The sequence below is a fragment of the Sus scrofa genome, chromosome X (genome assembly GCF_054392235.1).
Source record: "Sus scrofa isolate SSC_HxYL_T2T_F1_AM1 chromosome X, Sscrofa_HxYL_maternal_Yorkshire_Landrace_v2.0, whole genome shotgun sequence".
Lineage (NCBI taxonomy): Eukaryota > Metazoa > Chordata > Mammalia > Artiodactyla > Suidae > Sus > Sus scrofa.
Window position 1 is genome coordinate 31,255,847 of NC_139401.1, and position 15,852 is coordinate 31,271,698.

Here is a 15,852-nt window from a genome sequence, read left to right on the forward strand (position 1 = left end):
AAATAATACATTCACAAAAACTAAAGAGAGAGCATAAGCATAAAACAAAAGTAAATAAAACAAAAAAAAAAAAAAGAAAGGAGAAGGAATCAACTGACAAACAAGGTAAAAAAGGCAATAAATACACATTTATCAATATTACCATAAATGCCAATAAACTAAATGATCTGATCAAAAGACAGAGTGTCAGATTGGATAAAAAAAGGAGCCTACAATACGGTGCCCACAAGAGACTCACCTTAGGAAAGGACACATATAAATTAAAAGTGAGGGGATGGAAGAAGATATTTCACGTGAATGGAAAAGGCAGGAAAGTGGGAGTTCCAGTAATCATATCAGACAAAAAAGACTTTAAAATAAAGGTCATAAAGAAAGACAAAGAAGGACACTATTTAATGATAAAAGGATCCATTCAAGAAGAGGATATTACATTTATCAAGACATATCCCCCTAATCTAGGAGCACCAAATACATACAACAAAAACTAACAGACGAAAAAGGAGAAATTAATGAGAATACAGTAATAGTAGGAGATTTTAACACCCCACTCACATCAATGGACAGGTCCTTTAGACAGAAAATCAATAAGGCAACAGAGATCCTAAATGACACAATAGAAAAGTGAGACTTAATTGACATTTTCAGGACATTACATCCAAAATAATCAGAATATACTTTCTTCTCAAGTGCACATGGAACATTCTCAAGAATTGATCACATCCTGGGGCACAAAGCTAACCTCACCAAATTTAAGAGTCTAGAAATTATTTCAAGTATCTTCTCTGACCACAATGGCATGAAACTTGAAATCAACCCCAGGAAAAGAAATGAGAAGAAACTTACTACATGGAGACTAAACAACATGCTACTAAAAAACCAATGGGTCAATGAGGAAATCAAGAAGGAAATTAAAAAATACATCGATCTTTTGCCCATTTTTCCATTGATTGATTGGTTTTTTTGCTGTTGAGTTGTATAAGTTGTTTATATATTCTAGAGATTAAGCCCTTGTCGGTTGCATCATTTGAAACTATTTTCTCCCATTCTGTAAGTTGTCTTTTTGTTTTCTTTTTGGTTTCCTTTGCTGTGCAAAAGCTTTTCAGTTTGATGAGGTCCCATGGGTTTATTTTTGCTCTAATTTCTATTGCTTTGGGGGACTGACCTGAGAAAATATTCATGAGGTTGATGTCAGAGAGTGTTTTGCCTATGTTTTCTTCTAGGAGTTTGATGGTGTCCTGTCGTATATTTAAGTCTTTCAGCCATTCTGAGTTTATTTTTGTGCATGGTGTGAGGGTGTGTTCTAGTTTCATTGCTTTGCATGCAGCTGCCCAGGTTTCCCAGCAATGCTTGCTGAATAGACTTTCCTTTTCCCATTTTATGTTCTTGCCTCCCTTGTCAAAGATTAATTGACCATAGGTGTCAGGGTTTATTTTTGGGTTCTCTCTTCTGTTCCAATGGTCTGTCTGTCTGTTTTGATACCAGTACCACACTGTTTTGATGACTGTGGCTTTGTAGTATTTCTTGAAGTCTGGGAGAGTTATGCCTCCTGCTTGGTTTTTGTTTCTCAGGATTGCTTTGGCGATTCTGGGTCTTTTGTTGTTCCATATAAATGTTTGGATTGTTTGTTCTAGTTCTGTGAAAAATGACATGGGTAATTTGATAGGGATTGCATTGAATCTGTAGATTGCTTTGGGCAGGATGGCCATTTTTACAATATTGATTTTTCCAATCCAGGAACATGGAATATCTTTCCATTTATTTACATCTTCTTTGATTACTTTGATTAAAGTTTTATAGTTCTTGGCATATAGGTCCTTTACCTCTTTGGTCAGGTGTATTCCGAGGTATTTGATTTTGTGAGGTATAATTTTAAAAGGTATCGTATTTTTGTATTCCTTTTCTAATGTTTCATTGTTGGTATACAGAAATGCAACTGACTTCTGAATGTTAATCTTATATCCTGCCACTTTGCTGAATTTTTTAATCAGTTCAAGGAGTTTTGGGGTTGAGTCCTTAGGGTGTTCTAGGTATAGTATCATGTCATCTGCATACAGTGACAGTTTGATCTCTTCTCTTCCTATATGGATGCCTTTTTCCAATCAATCAATGGAAAAATGGGCAAAAGACCTGAATAGACATTTCTCCAAAGAAGATATACAGATGGCCAACAAACACATGAAAAAAATGCTCAACATCGCTGATTATAAGAGACATGCAAATCAAAACTACCATGAGATACCACCTCACACCAGTCAGAATGGCCATCATTAATAAATCCACAAATAACAAGTGCTGGAGGGGCTGTGGAGAAAAGGGAACCCTCCTGCACTGCTGCTGGGAATGTAAACTGGTACAGCCACTATGGATTACAGTTTGGAGATACCTTAGAAATCTATACATAGAACTTCCATATGACCCTGCAATCCCACTCTTGGGCATCTATCCGGACAAAGCTCTACTTAAAAGAGACACATGCACCCGCATGTTCATTGCAGCACTATTCACAATAGCCAGGACATGGAAACAATCCAAATGTCCATCGACAGGGGATTGGATTCGGAAGAGGTGGTATATATACACAATGGAATACTACTCAGCCATAAAAAAGGATGACATCATGCCATTTGCAGCAACATGGATGGAACTAGAGAATCTCATACTGAGTGAAATGAGCCAGAAAGACAAAGGCAAATACCATATGATATCACCTATAACTGGAATCTAATATCCAGCACAAATGAACATCTCCTCAGAAAAGAAAATCATGGACTTGGAAAAGAGACTTGTGGGTGCCTGATGGGAGGGGGAGGGAGTGGGAGGCATCGGGAGCTTGGGCTTATCAGACGCAACCTAGAATAGATTTACAAGGAGATCCTGCTGAATAGCGTTGAGAACTATGTCTAGATACTCATGTTGCAACAGAAGAAAGGGTGGGGGAAAAACTGTAATTGCAATGTATACATGTAAGGATAACCTGACCCCCTTGCTGTACAGTGGGAAAAAAAAAAATACATCGAGACAAATTCTAATAAAGACACAACCACTCAAAATCTATGGGATGCCACAAAAGCAGTGCTCAGAGGGAAAATTCATAGCAAAACAGGCCTTCCTCTAAAAAGAACAAAAATCTCAAATTGACAATTTAACACACCACCTAAATGAATTAGAAAAAGAAGAGCAAACAAAACCTAAAGTCAGCAGAAGGAAGGAAGTCATAAAGAACAAAGAGGAAATCAACAAAATAGAGATTAAAAAAAAATAGAAAAATATCAATAAAACCAAGAGCTGGTTCTTTGAAAAGCTAAACAAAATTGACAAACCTCTGGCCAGACTCACCAACAAGAGGAGAGAAAAAATCCAAATAAACAAGATAAGAAATGAAGAAGGAGAAGTCACAACTGATAACTACAGAAATAGAAAAAACCATGAGAGAATACTATGAACAATTGTATGCCAACAAATTTGACAACCTAGAAGAATTGCACAACTTTTTAGAGACTTAACAGCCTGCCAAACCGAATTAAGAAGAAGTAGATCAACTGAACAGACCGATCACTAGGAATGAAATTGAATATGTCATAAAAACACTCCCTACAAATAAAAGCCCAGGACCAGATGGCTTCACAGGCAGATTGTACCAAGCATACACTGAGGAACTTATACCCATCCTCCTTAAAACTTTTTCAAAAGGTTGAAGAAGAAGGAACACTCCCAAAGACATTCTATGATGCCACCATCACCCTAATTCCAAAACCAGACGAGGATACCACCAAAAAAGAAAACTATCGGCCAATATCTTCGATGAATATAGACGCAAAAATTCTCAACAAAATTTTAGCCAACCAAATTCAACAACATATCAAAAAGATCACACACCATGACCAGGTGGGATTCATCCCAGGTTCACAAGGATGGTTCAACATATGCAAATCAATCATCGTCATACAATCAAAAGAAAAGTCAAAAACCACATGATCATCTCAAGAGATGAAGATAAAACATTTGACAAAGTCCAACATCCATTCATGATCAAAACTCTTACCAAAGCAGGCACAAAGGAAACATAACAGAATAAAAGCCTTTTACGACAAACCCACAGCAAATATAACACTCAATGGAGAAAAGCTGAAAGCCTTCCCACTAAAATCTGGAACAAGACAAGGATGCCCACTCTCACCACTGTTATTCAACATAGTATGGGAGGTCCTAGCCACAGCAATCAGACAAACCAAAGAAATAAAAGGCATCCGAATAGGAAGAGAAGAGGTAAAACTGCCACTGTATGCAGATGACATGATACTATACCTAGAAAACCCTAAGGACTCAACCCCAAAACTACTTGAACTGATTAACAAATTCAGCAAAGTAGCAGGATATAAGATTAACATTCAGAAATCAGTTGCATTTCTGTATACTAATAATGAAATATTATAAAAGGAATAAAAAATGCGATACCTTTTAAAATTGCACCCCAAAAAATCAAATACCTGGGAATACCCCTGACCAAGGAGGTAAAAGACTCATATGCCAAGAACTATAAAACATCAATCAAGGAAATTAAAGAAGATGTAAGGAAATGGAAAGATATTTCATGTTCCTGGGTTGGAAAAATTAATATTGTAAAAATGGCCATCCTACCCAAAGCAATCTACAGATTCAATGCAATCCCTATCAAATTACCCAGGACATTTTCCACAGAACTAGAACCAACAATCCAAAGATTCATATGGAACCACAAGAGAGCCAGAATTGCAAAAGCAATCCTGAGGAACAAAAACCAAGCAGGAGGCATAACTCTCCCAGACTTCAGGCAATACTACAAAGCCACAGTCATCAAGACAGTGTGGGACTGGTACCAAAACAGACATACAGACCAATGGAACAGAAGAGAGAACCCAGAAATAAACCCAGACACCTATGGTCAATTAATCTTTGACAAAGGAGGCAAGAACATAAAATGGGAAAAAGACAGCCTTTTCAGCACGTTTTGCTGGGAAACCTGGGCAGCTGCATGCAAATCAGTGAAACTAGAACACACCCTCACACCATGCACGAAAATAAACTCAAAATGGCTTAAAGACTTAAATATGAGACAAGACACCATCAAACTCCTGGAAGAGAACATAGGCAAAACACTCTCTGACATCAACCTTGCAAATGTTTTCTCAGGTCAGTCTCCCAAAGCAACAGTAATAAAAGCAAAAGTAAACCAATGGGACCTAATCAAACTGACAAGCTTTTGCACAGCAAAGGAAACAACAACAACAACATCAAAAAGACAACTTACAGAATGGGAGAAAATAGTTTTAAATAATGCAACTGACAGGGGCTTAATCTCTAAAATGTATAAGCAGCTTGTACATCAGCAAAAAAAGCCAACGACCCAATGGAAAAATGGGCAAAAGACCTGAATAGACATTTCTCCAAACAAGATATACGGATGGCCAACAAGCCCGTGAAAAAATGCTCAACATCCCTGATTATTAGAGAAATGCACATCAAAACTACCATGAGATACCACCTCACACCAGTCAGAATGGCCATTATTCATAAGTCCACAAATAACAAATGCTGGAGGGGGTGTAGAGAAAAGGGAACCCTCCTGCACTCTTGGTGGGAATGTAAGCTGGTACAGCCATTATGGAGAATAGTATGGAGGTACCTTAGAAAACTATACATAGGGAGTTTCTGTCGTGGTGTAGTAGAAGTGTATCCAATTAGGAACCATGAGGTTGCGGGTTTGATCCCTGGCCTCTCTCAGTGGTTTAAGTAACTGGTGTTGTTGTGAGCTGTGGAATAGTTTGCAGATGAGACTTAGATCTGGCATTGCTGTGGCTCTGGTGTAGGCAGGCAGCAACAGCTCAAAATGAAGACCTAGCCTGGGAACCTCCATATGCCACAGGTTTGGCCCTAAAAAAAAAAAAAAAAAACAAAAAACAAAACTATACTTAGAACTACCATATTACCCAGCAATCCCACTCTTGGGCGTATATCCATACAAAACTTTCCTTAAAACAGACACATGCACCTACATGTTCATTGCAGCACTATTCTCGATAGCCAAGACATGGAAACAACCTAAATGTCCATCCACAGATGATTGGATTAGGAAGATGTGCTATATATACACAATGGGATACTACTGAGCCATAGAAAGAACAAAATAATGCCATTTGCAGCAACATGGATGGAACTGGAGACTCTCATACTGAGTGAAGTAAGTCAGAAGGAGAAAGACAAATACCATATGATATCACTTATATTTGGAATATAACATATGGCACAAATGAACATTTCCACAGAAAAGAAAATCATGGAGTTGAAGAATAGACTTGTGGTAGCCAAGGGGGAGGGGGAGGGAGTAGGATGGATGGGGTGCTTGGGTTTAGGATATGCAGACTATTGCCTTTGGAATGGATTAGCAATGAGATCCTGCTGTGTAGCACTGGAAACTATGTCTCATCACTTATGATGGAGCATGATAATGTGAGAAAAAAGAATGTATACACGCATGTGCAACTGGGTCACCATGCTGTATAGTAGAAAACTGACAGAACACTGTAAAGCAGATATAATGGAAAAAAATAAAAATCATTAAAAAAAAGTTTCGTGACAGTAGGGATTTTCTCTGCTGTATACCTAGTAACAAGATCTGAGCCTATCTAACACATACCTAGCAGTAAAATATTCAGTGAGTGAATGAATTCTTAAAATATTTATAACAGATGATATTTACTGAGCTCTTACTATCTGCCTGGCATTGTGCCAAGCACTTCACACTGTATCACTAGAGAGATCAAGATTTGTGAAATAATACTGTTTTGGAAATCAAGGAAGGTATCATTTCAAATATTAGAGGTGATAAATAGGTCCAAGATAAAACTGATGTCAGGTATATGGATAAAAAAAATTAGAGCAATTAGCTATTATAAATGTATTGACAACCTGAGTCCTTATTTTCAGAAAATTTGTGGTGCTAGGGAAGCCAGATTGAAGTGGGTCAAAGCAGAACCAGGAGCTGAAGAATAGGAAATGTCAATTACTGCTTTAAAAATTGATGGTAAGGGGGAACAAGAACAGTTGGCTAGAAAAGTTAGTATCCTAAAACAGCTCTATGATGAGGGAAACTTGAGCATGATGGGGAAGACCAAGAAGAAAAAAGAAATGGAAAATCCCCGAGAAAGAAAGCAGAATTGTTTACTTAAAAATATGTTGGATAATGTGAAGGACATCCAGGTGCTCAGCTAGTGTAGCTCTTTGCTACACACAGAATAGGGATCAATAGTTTTTCTTCCTTTTCTTCTTTCTTTAAAGTGAAAAAGAGAAAGGACCTAGGAATAAAGAAGTGAGGAGTGACTTACAAGTGCCTCATGATGGCCAAAGATGGAGACCACAGGTGATAATTTTTCAGTTTATCAACTGTTAGTTGTAATTATCAAAATTACATGTTTTCATAAATAAACATATTACAGAGGATAGGAGAATACTGAGATATTATTTTAAGGATAGTATATTTGCATGTGTTTCCATGCATACGCATATACACATACATACATATATGCCAACCCTTTCTTATAACCTAGAGAGATTTTTCAGGTATCTGGGAGCTTTGGAAGGAACTCCCAGCCATGTTGAACTCTCTGATACTACGACCAGCACCTCTACTTGATGAGTTTGCTCCTTGCTGATGGGCAGTTGGAGAAGGCCCTCATATAGCTACAGACAGACAATTCAGAGTTAAATGCTCATTTCTTAGAGTGATCCTGGAATAGAAATAAGGAAATGAAATCTCATGACAGTGTCATCACAAAGTCATCAGCCAGATGGCAGTCCTTGAAATCTAATCCTTAGAGACTTCTCACAATAATATGTAATATCACATCTAATATTATCTTATTCACCAATTCATATCTATTCATGGAGATTGAAGGGAAAGAAATGAACTTACAGAGGTCCATATTCCTGTCTTTATATGTTAACATGGACTCTACAAGGCATATGATCAGGAAAACAAAATATTTTCTTACATAGGTCACAATGATGATCTGTGTTCTCATATGAATTGCTAAACTACCAAATGTAGTTGCAAAGCAGCCTTTTCTTTTATTCATGAATGGTAGATTAAATCTTTTCAGGTGCAGATGGTTATTTATATTTATCTATATAAAATGGTAGCTAAAGGTTCTATCAAAGCCAGTATTGAATTTGAAGATTCCTCTGACCTATTGATAAACTTAAATTGAACATTAAAATACAAAACAAAATTAGTTTGCTTTTGTTTTTGATTATGTCTTGAAACTACAGCCTGCCAGTGTAGGATATTAAAGTTCTTCCAAGTTACACTTTTAAAGTCTCATTTAACATTCAACAATTTAAAAATGAAGTAAAGATTTTATTGCTTTACATAGGCTTCCGGATGCACAAAATTTTTGCATATATATATATATGATTGAAACTGTCAGTGCAGGTAGCACATCAGTGTTCAGTGGTAAAATCTGAACTGTGAGAAATGATGTAATCAGAATGCTTTCAACAGAGTCTCTCCTACCTAAACAATCTTCGGTATAGGTATTTTTCAGACATGAGGTATTTTTATTGCCAAAACTCAAATGTCATTATTAACAATTTCACCTTTAAAATTCTGTTGATAAGATTAACAACAAAAGTAAAAGTATATTTGGTGAAATTTGTGGTTTTTGAGACTTTTAAACAGCAACTCTTGAAAACTGATAAACAGAAGAAATAAGGTAGAAACAAGGAAACAGGATAATGTGAACCACTCTGTAAAGGAAATACTTTTTATTTACAAAATTTGGCAAAAAACTCTTTTTGAAGCAATATAGTATGTAATGGTTATAAATGTAAGCTAAACTGCTTAGAGAAACATAAAGATGATATAGAGCAGAGTGACCAATAAAATGTTCTGTGATGATGGAAACATTTCATTTTGCACTGTCCACTAGGGAAGCTACTAGTTACATGTGGCCCTTGAGCACCTGAAAAGTGACTGATGAGACAGAGGAAATGAATTTTAAATTTTGTTTAATTGTAATAATTTACATTTAAATGGCTTCTTATGGCTAGATGGCTATCCTACACAACAGCACAAATCTAGAGGATGATGATGATGTTATTTCAGTTCTGGGTTTATCTTGGCAAGAAACTGGATTTTAAAAAAGGGTCAAAATGCAAAAGATCGTGATACTTCTTGTTTTTTATCTATCTAGCATAAGATCTATAAGAATATAAAAAAGAGTAGATGAGGCCAAGTAAAATATGGTTTAATCTGTGCAGGTGACTCACATAACATACACAGACTGTGAACTTCTCACATAAATGTATCATTAGACAATATAGAACCCAGTTCTCCATATGCCCTCTCACACTGACCAGAACAATGATCAAGCCCAAATGGTCCATTGCTATGACTACCCTACATGAGTATACTGTACATGAATATACGACCTATATGACTATCCTTTTTATACTCAGATTTGAATAGCTAGCTACCTCTCCAGCGAACTTGATGTTGTCCAGCTACAGCATGACAGTTTATCAGTTTCTTCTTTCTATACCATTTGTGGCAGCCATTCTCTACTGGCTGGCTCAACTCCAATCACTAGATACTAGAGGTGGTTTTGCTGCATAGTTCTGACCCGAAAGTTCCTGACAAAGTCATTCCTTTCCTGACACCAGCAGTGTCCCTTCTGCTGTTGCTTCTTCCTGCTGGAATGCACATGTTCTGAGGGAAATGCCAAGAAGAATAAGGAGACTTCAGTGCTGACGTTGCTGAGCTACTCAACCAATATCAGCACCTACCTAACGCTGAACTTCTCTTTAAGTGACAAAAAAAGATCTTCATTAGATAAGCTACTGAACTTGGATTTTCCATTACTTGAAACTGAAAGCAATCCTAATGGATACATTTTTCTTCTGGTTTGAGTTACTGGTGCATCAGAACACTTGTAGTTAGTTATTTTTTTGTTAGTTCATATACCTATGTAATCAAATATTTGGCAGGGGCTTAGATACCATGTGTCAAGCTAAGTGCTAGGTAATATGGTGGACAAGCAGCCAATGTGTATACCCATAGAGAGCAAACATTCTCATAAGAGACAGAGACCAGCAAACACTTAAGTACTGTGTAGTGAGATAAGCACTATAATAGGGGGTCAAAAGAAGGTGGGCTTGGTTTGGCAGTCAGAGAGTGCTTCCTGGAGGAAATGGCATTTACATGGAGACCCGAATAATGAATAGAACTTAACTAGGCCAAAAGTAAGGGGTAATACATATATCACATCAGCAAGTAATAGAGAAGACAGAACACAGTGATGAGGAAAGGAAAATAGCTCAGTGTTTCTTAATTATGGGGAGGGGAGAGTGAGGGAGAGCAGAAACTTAAGCTGGAGTTATAAAGGAAAGGCCATATTGTGTAAGACCTTGAAGTTATTTAAAGAGTGTAGACTGTCTTTGAGTAATAATGGATAAGCCACTAAAGTCTTTAGAAACTGGGAGGAGGGTGAGCAACATGAATATGCTGTATTTAGAAAGATCACCCTGCAGTATATGTAGAGAATGGGTAGGAAGTAGGAAGAAGTTAGGTGAATGATGTGATGTGATTTAACCAAGGCATGACAATTGAGGAGAAGGGAGGAATAGAAGTAACTGGATTTGGAAGCTATTTAGGCAGTAAATAGCTTTATGAGAGTTTGGTTATTTGGATTGTAGAAGGAAGAGTCAAGCATGAGTTTCCAGTCTAGACAACTGAATGGGTTGTGGTAATGTTCACTGGGGAGGAATCATAGGAAGAGAGAAGTAGTTTGCATTTGGTGAAAGAGGTTGTAAGAGAGCAAAAATGAGTTCAGCTTTGGGCCTATTCAGTTTGAAATTCCTGAGGGACATTAAAGTAAAATGAAATCAGTGGGATATACAGGTTTGAAACTCAATGATCATTCTCAGCTGCAAATGGTATAAATGGAGAGTCATCAGCAAACCTACACAAGTAGATGAATTTCTGTAGAGTACATGTGAGAAAGAAACAGAGAAGAACTTTAGAGACATGAGTCAAAATTAGCTTGGCAAGTCACAGATTCTGTATGGGCCAGTGAAAAATGTAATATGGCTTCTAACATTCTATTTTACTTTACCCACTGGAGAAATAACTATACGCCTTCCTTAGGTAGTAGCTTTTTAGGGACCAAGTCAAAAAATATAAACTAGAAGCCCCTGTACTAAAGAATCCAAAGACCTTAAGAAAATAAACAGAAGAAATGAGAGAGCTGCTTGGAAATGCAAGAAGCATGAAAGAGTGACATAGATGGGACAGACCTCTCTTGAAGCCCATTTTGTACCATGAGTAAGCCTTCTTTTTGGCCCCTTCTTGGCTTACATTCCCTAACTCACTAAATGAATTTCTGATATTAATTTGCCTTCCCATAGAGGCCTTTCTTGGAGAAGCAGGTATTTCCCTTTCGGATCTTAACTATTGACTCCCTGATACCAACCAGTTACATATGAATTGAGTCTTCCTGAACCTAATCTGCCCTTGTGTAACTGAATAAACCTATACCAGATTGGTATCTGGAGAAGAAAGTCCGAACTTTATTACTAAGAGGAGGCAGTAACTTTGAGATTTTTTTTCCAATTATTAGTTAACTATTCTCCACCAGAGTCCTGTTAATAGGGCCCCAAATGCAACTCTCCAATTTTGGGTTGAATTGTCTTTTCCATGGCCATCTGAACACCCACTGTCTGGAATTCAGGGCTAGAGCTCCTCTATTCCTCCAGAATGACCAGCTTAAATGCAGTTTCACAGGCATTTTACGTTTCGATCTTTAACTCAATTTCAAAGTTAACTTCGTCTTTCGATTTCCGTATATTAATAGTTCATTACTCCTAAGAGTTTCTACCTAATTTAAAGTCTGTTTTTTTTTTTCCCTTGATGGTGGCCTTTCTTCTTAATAAAGGCTGCCTACCTGACTTTAGTAATTCACGTCATCTTCTGGAACTCATTTACCTTTCATTGTGGACTTCCTTATCACTGTACAGGTACTATTTTCCTCCCTGTTTTCTGACAGTACTAAAAATAAGTACCCAGTAATCCTTGATTTAACATAGCATGAACAAGGTAACTGTACATTATGCAAAGAAAGTCATCATTCAACAAATATTTACCATGTCATATTATTTATAATATCCAAGATATGGAAGCAATTTAAGTGTCCATTAATAGATGAATGGATAAAGAAGATGTGATGGAATGTTACTCAGCTATAAAAAAGTGGAAGCTTGCCACCTGTGGCAACATGAACGGATCTAGAAGGTATTATGCTAAGTGAATAAGAGACAGAGACAAATACTATGTGACTTCACTTATATGTGGAATTTAAAAAACAAAACAAAATGAAAACACACTCATAGACAGAAATAAAATGGGTGGTTGCCATAGGGGAAGAAGAGATAAAAGGGTGAAATAGATGAAGGGGATTAAGAGGTACAAACCTGCAGTTATAAAACAAATAAGCAATGGGTGTATAATATACAGCATAATGAATATGGTCAATAATATTGTAATAACTTTATATTGGGACAGATGGTTACTAGACTTATCACAGTGATCATTTCATAATATGTGCAAATGTCAAATCACTATGTAGTATACTGGAAATGACATATTATACATCAGCTATATTTCAATTAAATAAACGCCATTGTTTACCATCTCCCTACTATATCACCTGGTTCAGAACCTCGGGATATGTCAAATAAGAAAGCCTCTGTCCAGGGAGTTTAATGTAAAGGAAAAGCATTAAATAATTAGTTATATAATTCATGTTCTTAATTAGTATAGATGCTAATGAAATGAAAGCACATGATGTTAATTGTGGATAATAAGAAGACAGGACCTAGTTTGAGGAGATGGTGTCTCTAAAGACTTGTGGATTTCCAGAGATATATAATGGGAAATGAAATTATGAGTCATGTTACATTACATGAATATTCCCACTGGGTGTGTGGAGTGAGTTACAGTGATGGCACCATTGGCAGCTATAACTCCATCCTGAAGTCCAAAGTGACTTCCTTGTCAGATTAGGGTGGGGTAATATGTGGCACGATAGAATAGAACAATATTTCTTTGGATAGAGTTCTCAAAGCAGACCAATAAATGGCTCTTCTAGTTACAAATCAATCTTTTGTTATTATCAATTGCTTAGTTATATCAACACCTTTGTGACTGTGGGTCATTTAATTTCACTAGTCTTCAGGTCCCTCATCTTTAAATAAGAACACTGAGGAGTTCCCGTCGTGGCGCAGTGGTTAACGAATCCGACTAGGAACCATGAGGTTGCGGGTTCGGTCCCTGCCCTTGCTCAGTGGGTTAACGATCTGGCGTTGCCGTGAGCTGTGGTGTAGGTTGCAGACGCGGCTCGGATCCTGCGTTGCTGTGGCTCTGGCGTAGGCCGGTGGCTACAGCTCCGATTCAACCCCTAGCCTGGGAACCTCCATATGCCGCGGGAGTGGCCCAAGAAATAGCAACAACAACAACAACAAAAGACAAAAAGACAAAAAAAAAAAAAAAAAGAAAGAAATGAAAAAGAGAGTTCCCTGGTGGGCTAGCAGGTTAAGGATCTGGCATTGTTACTGCTGTGGCGTGCCAGATCAGTCCCTGGTTCAGGAACTTCCACATACTGCAGGCAAGGCCAAAAAAAAAAAAAAAAATAAATAAGAACACTGAGGCAACGCTGTGAGTTTAGTTGGCCTCTATCATCTCGGATCCTCCCAATCCCCAGTTTAGCAGTCCTGGGAAAACAAATCTGCATTGTCTACCCAGGGATCCCATCATTAAAGTCAGTAAATAGTTTTAGAAATAATGTAGTTCATACCTTTTATGAATGTTTGCCCAGGAGGCATTGATGTTCTCTGTGATCATGTGTACTTTTCTGGTATCATCTGCAGAATAATCCCGGAGAAGTTTCAGCGCCAAGTCATTTGCCACATCTACATTTATCTGCCACTGGCGGAGGTCTTTGGCCAATTGCTATAGATGTATATGGGAAAGAGAATGAATGTCAGTTTTCTCTGAAATCTCTAGTTGAACTTTCTTAAAATGCTTCACAAATAGCTTCTGAATCCTCAGGTCAGAACATGTCTCCAAGATTTAATTTTAATCTACCATGTGTGATTTAGTTAATCATGACAGTATAAGCTAACACACATTTCATGACAAAACTTTTCAAATACAGCATCTTGAGCGATAATCAGTATTAGGTATTTCAATTTAGTAGCAATTAATTGGAAGCAAACTCAGCTTAATTGTTTTTTACCATGGGAGAGAACTATAAAAATAAACTTCCAAATAACTGTTGAGTATGTGACATATACCAAAATTTGAACAGATAAACTATCTCCCCCTTTCTCTCCCTCTTCATTAACTTGTTGAATTGTTTATGTAATTAGTGCCATCTACTGGCATTCAGCTAAAGCTGCATACAGAAAATATCGGCCATCCAAAAAAGAAAAACTGTTATTCTAGTTATGAACTTCTTTAAAGGAACAGTTTATTCATAAGACTTTAAAAATATCCTATTTTAAAATCAGAATAAAATTTTAAATATAAGAATCTTGCTAAACAAAATGACCTATGTTTTCTTCTTTGTTAATCTTTAACAAGTGAGCATTATCAAACCATGAAATGTCATATATAAAATAAAGAAATAAGCCAATGATAGGCTTATCTGGATGCATATTAAACTTAGGTTTCTATTAAACACTATTTCAAGTATATGGAAGAGGCTTTAAGAATTACGATAACATTAAATTATTGATAGTTGTATCAAATACAACATGGTAGATTAAAGAGACAAAGGAATAGTTGAGGGCAGTTCAAACATGAGAAAGAATTTAAAGTTTTAACAGAGAAAGGAAAAAAATCAACGTTCAAAAAAATGAAAAAATAGAGTATTTCAATTTGACACCAATTAAATTTTTTTTTAAAAATCCAAAGCTGGAAAGACTGTGGCCAAATTAGCACATTCATGTACCACTGCTGGGAATAGTATCTATTAGGACAATTTTGACAAGAGATATCAAGCGACATACAAATGCTTATTCCCACTGACCCAGTAATCTCAATTTTAGTATTTTATCCTAGTAAGATATTTAAAAGAAAAGAAATGCATTGTAGGAATGAAGATCTTCATTAAGACAGTAAAAAAATGAAAAATAATTACAATGTTTAATGAGAGAACATAAGGCAATACATCAACCCCATGTTCTAAAATGCAGTAAATGTGCATAGGAATCATAAGTAAGATAAGAGAACATAATTTCTGTCTTCAATGTATTTTTTAAATCTGTAAGAAGATATTGGTAGGAACTGGAAGGGGAACAAAGGAAAATGAAAATAATTGATGTTTCTGAAAAAATCATTTTTAATATTTGTTTTTTAATATTTGTTCTTTTATGTTAATATGATTTATGACTAAGAAGTCAAACACTTTCAGCAGTTTCAGAATGTTTGAGTAGATTCCTGTTCCTTGAAAATGTATAATCTATTTATAATCTGGCATTTTTCAGTTAACTAGAACATCTTATTCTAGAATGGAATGAAATAACTGTGTTTATTGCATACAGCAAGTAGACAAGATAACCAAACTAATACCCAGCAACTAAAGCTAGTATCACTAACTTTTGCTTTAAAAATAAAAAGACAGTTTTTAAAGTCACAGTGTATAGTCGCTATACTACAAAGCAATTAAAATTTATTCTCATGGAATACCTCTCTTTCCTTATATCCTCCTTTTATCAAGCCCTGCAGCTCCTCTTTTCCACTTTTCAGATCCTCACACTATT

At 36.5% G+C, this 15,852-nt stretch overlaps 1 protein-coding gene across 24 annotated transcripts in view; it reads right to left on the bottom strand.

Moving 5' to 3' along the window:
- DMD (dystrophin) overlaps window positions 1–15,852 on the bottom strand; it is a 2,611,869-nt gene that overhangs the window by 567,990 nt on the left and 2,028,027 nt on the right. For all 24 annotated transcript variants that reach the window (XM_021079543.2, XM_085006422.1, XM_085006420.1 and 21 more), the window contains 1 exon segment: window positions 13,884–14,038. In XM_021079543.2, the coding sequence (XP_020935202.1) occupies window positions 13,884–14,038 (155 nt within the window).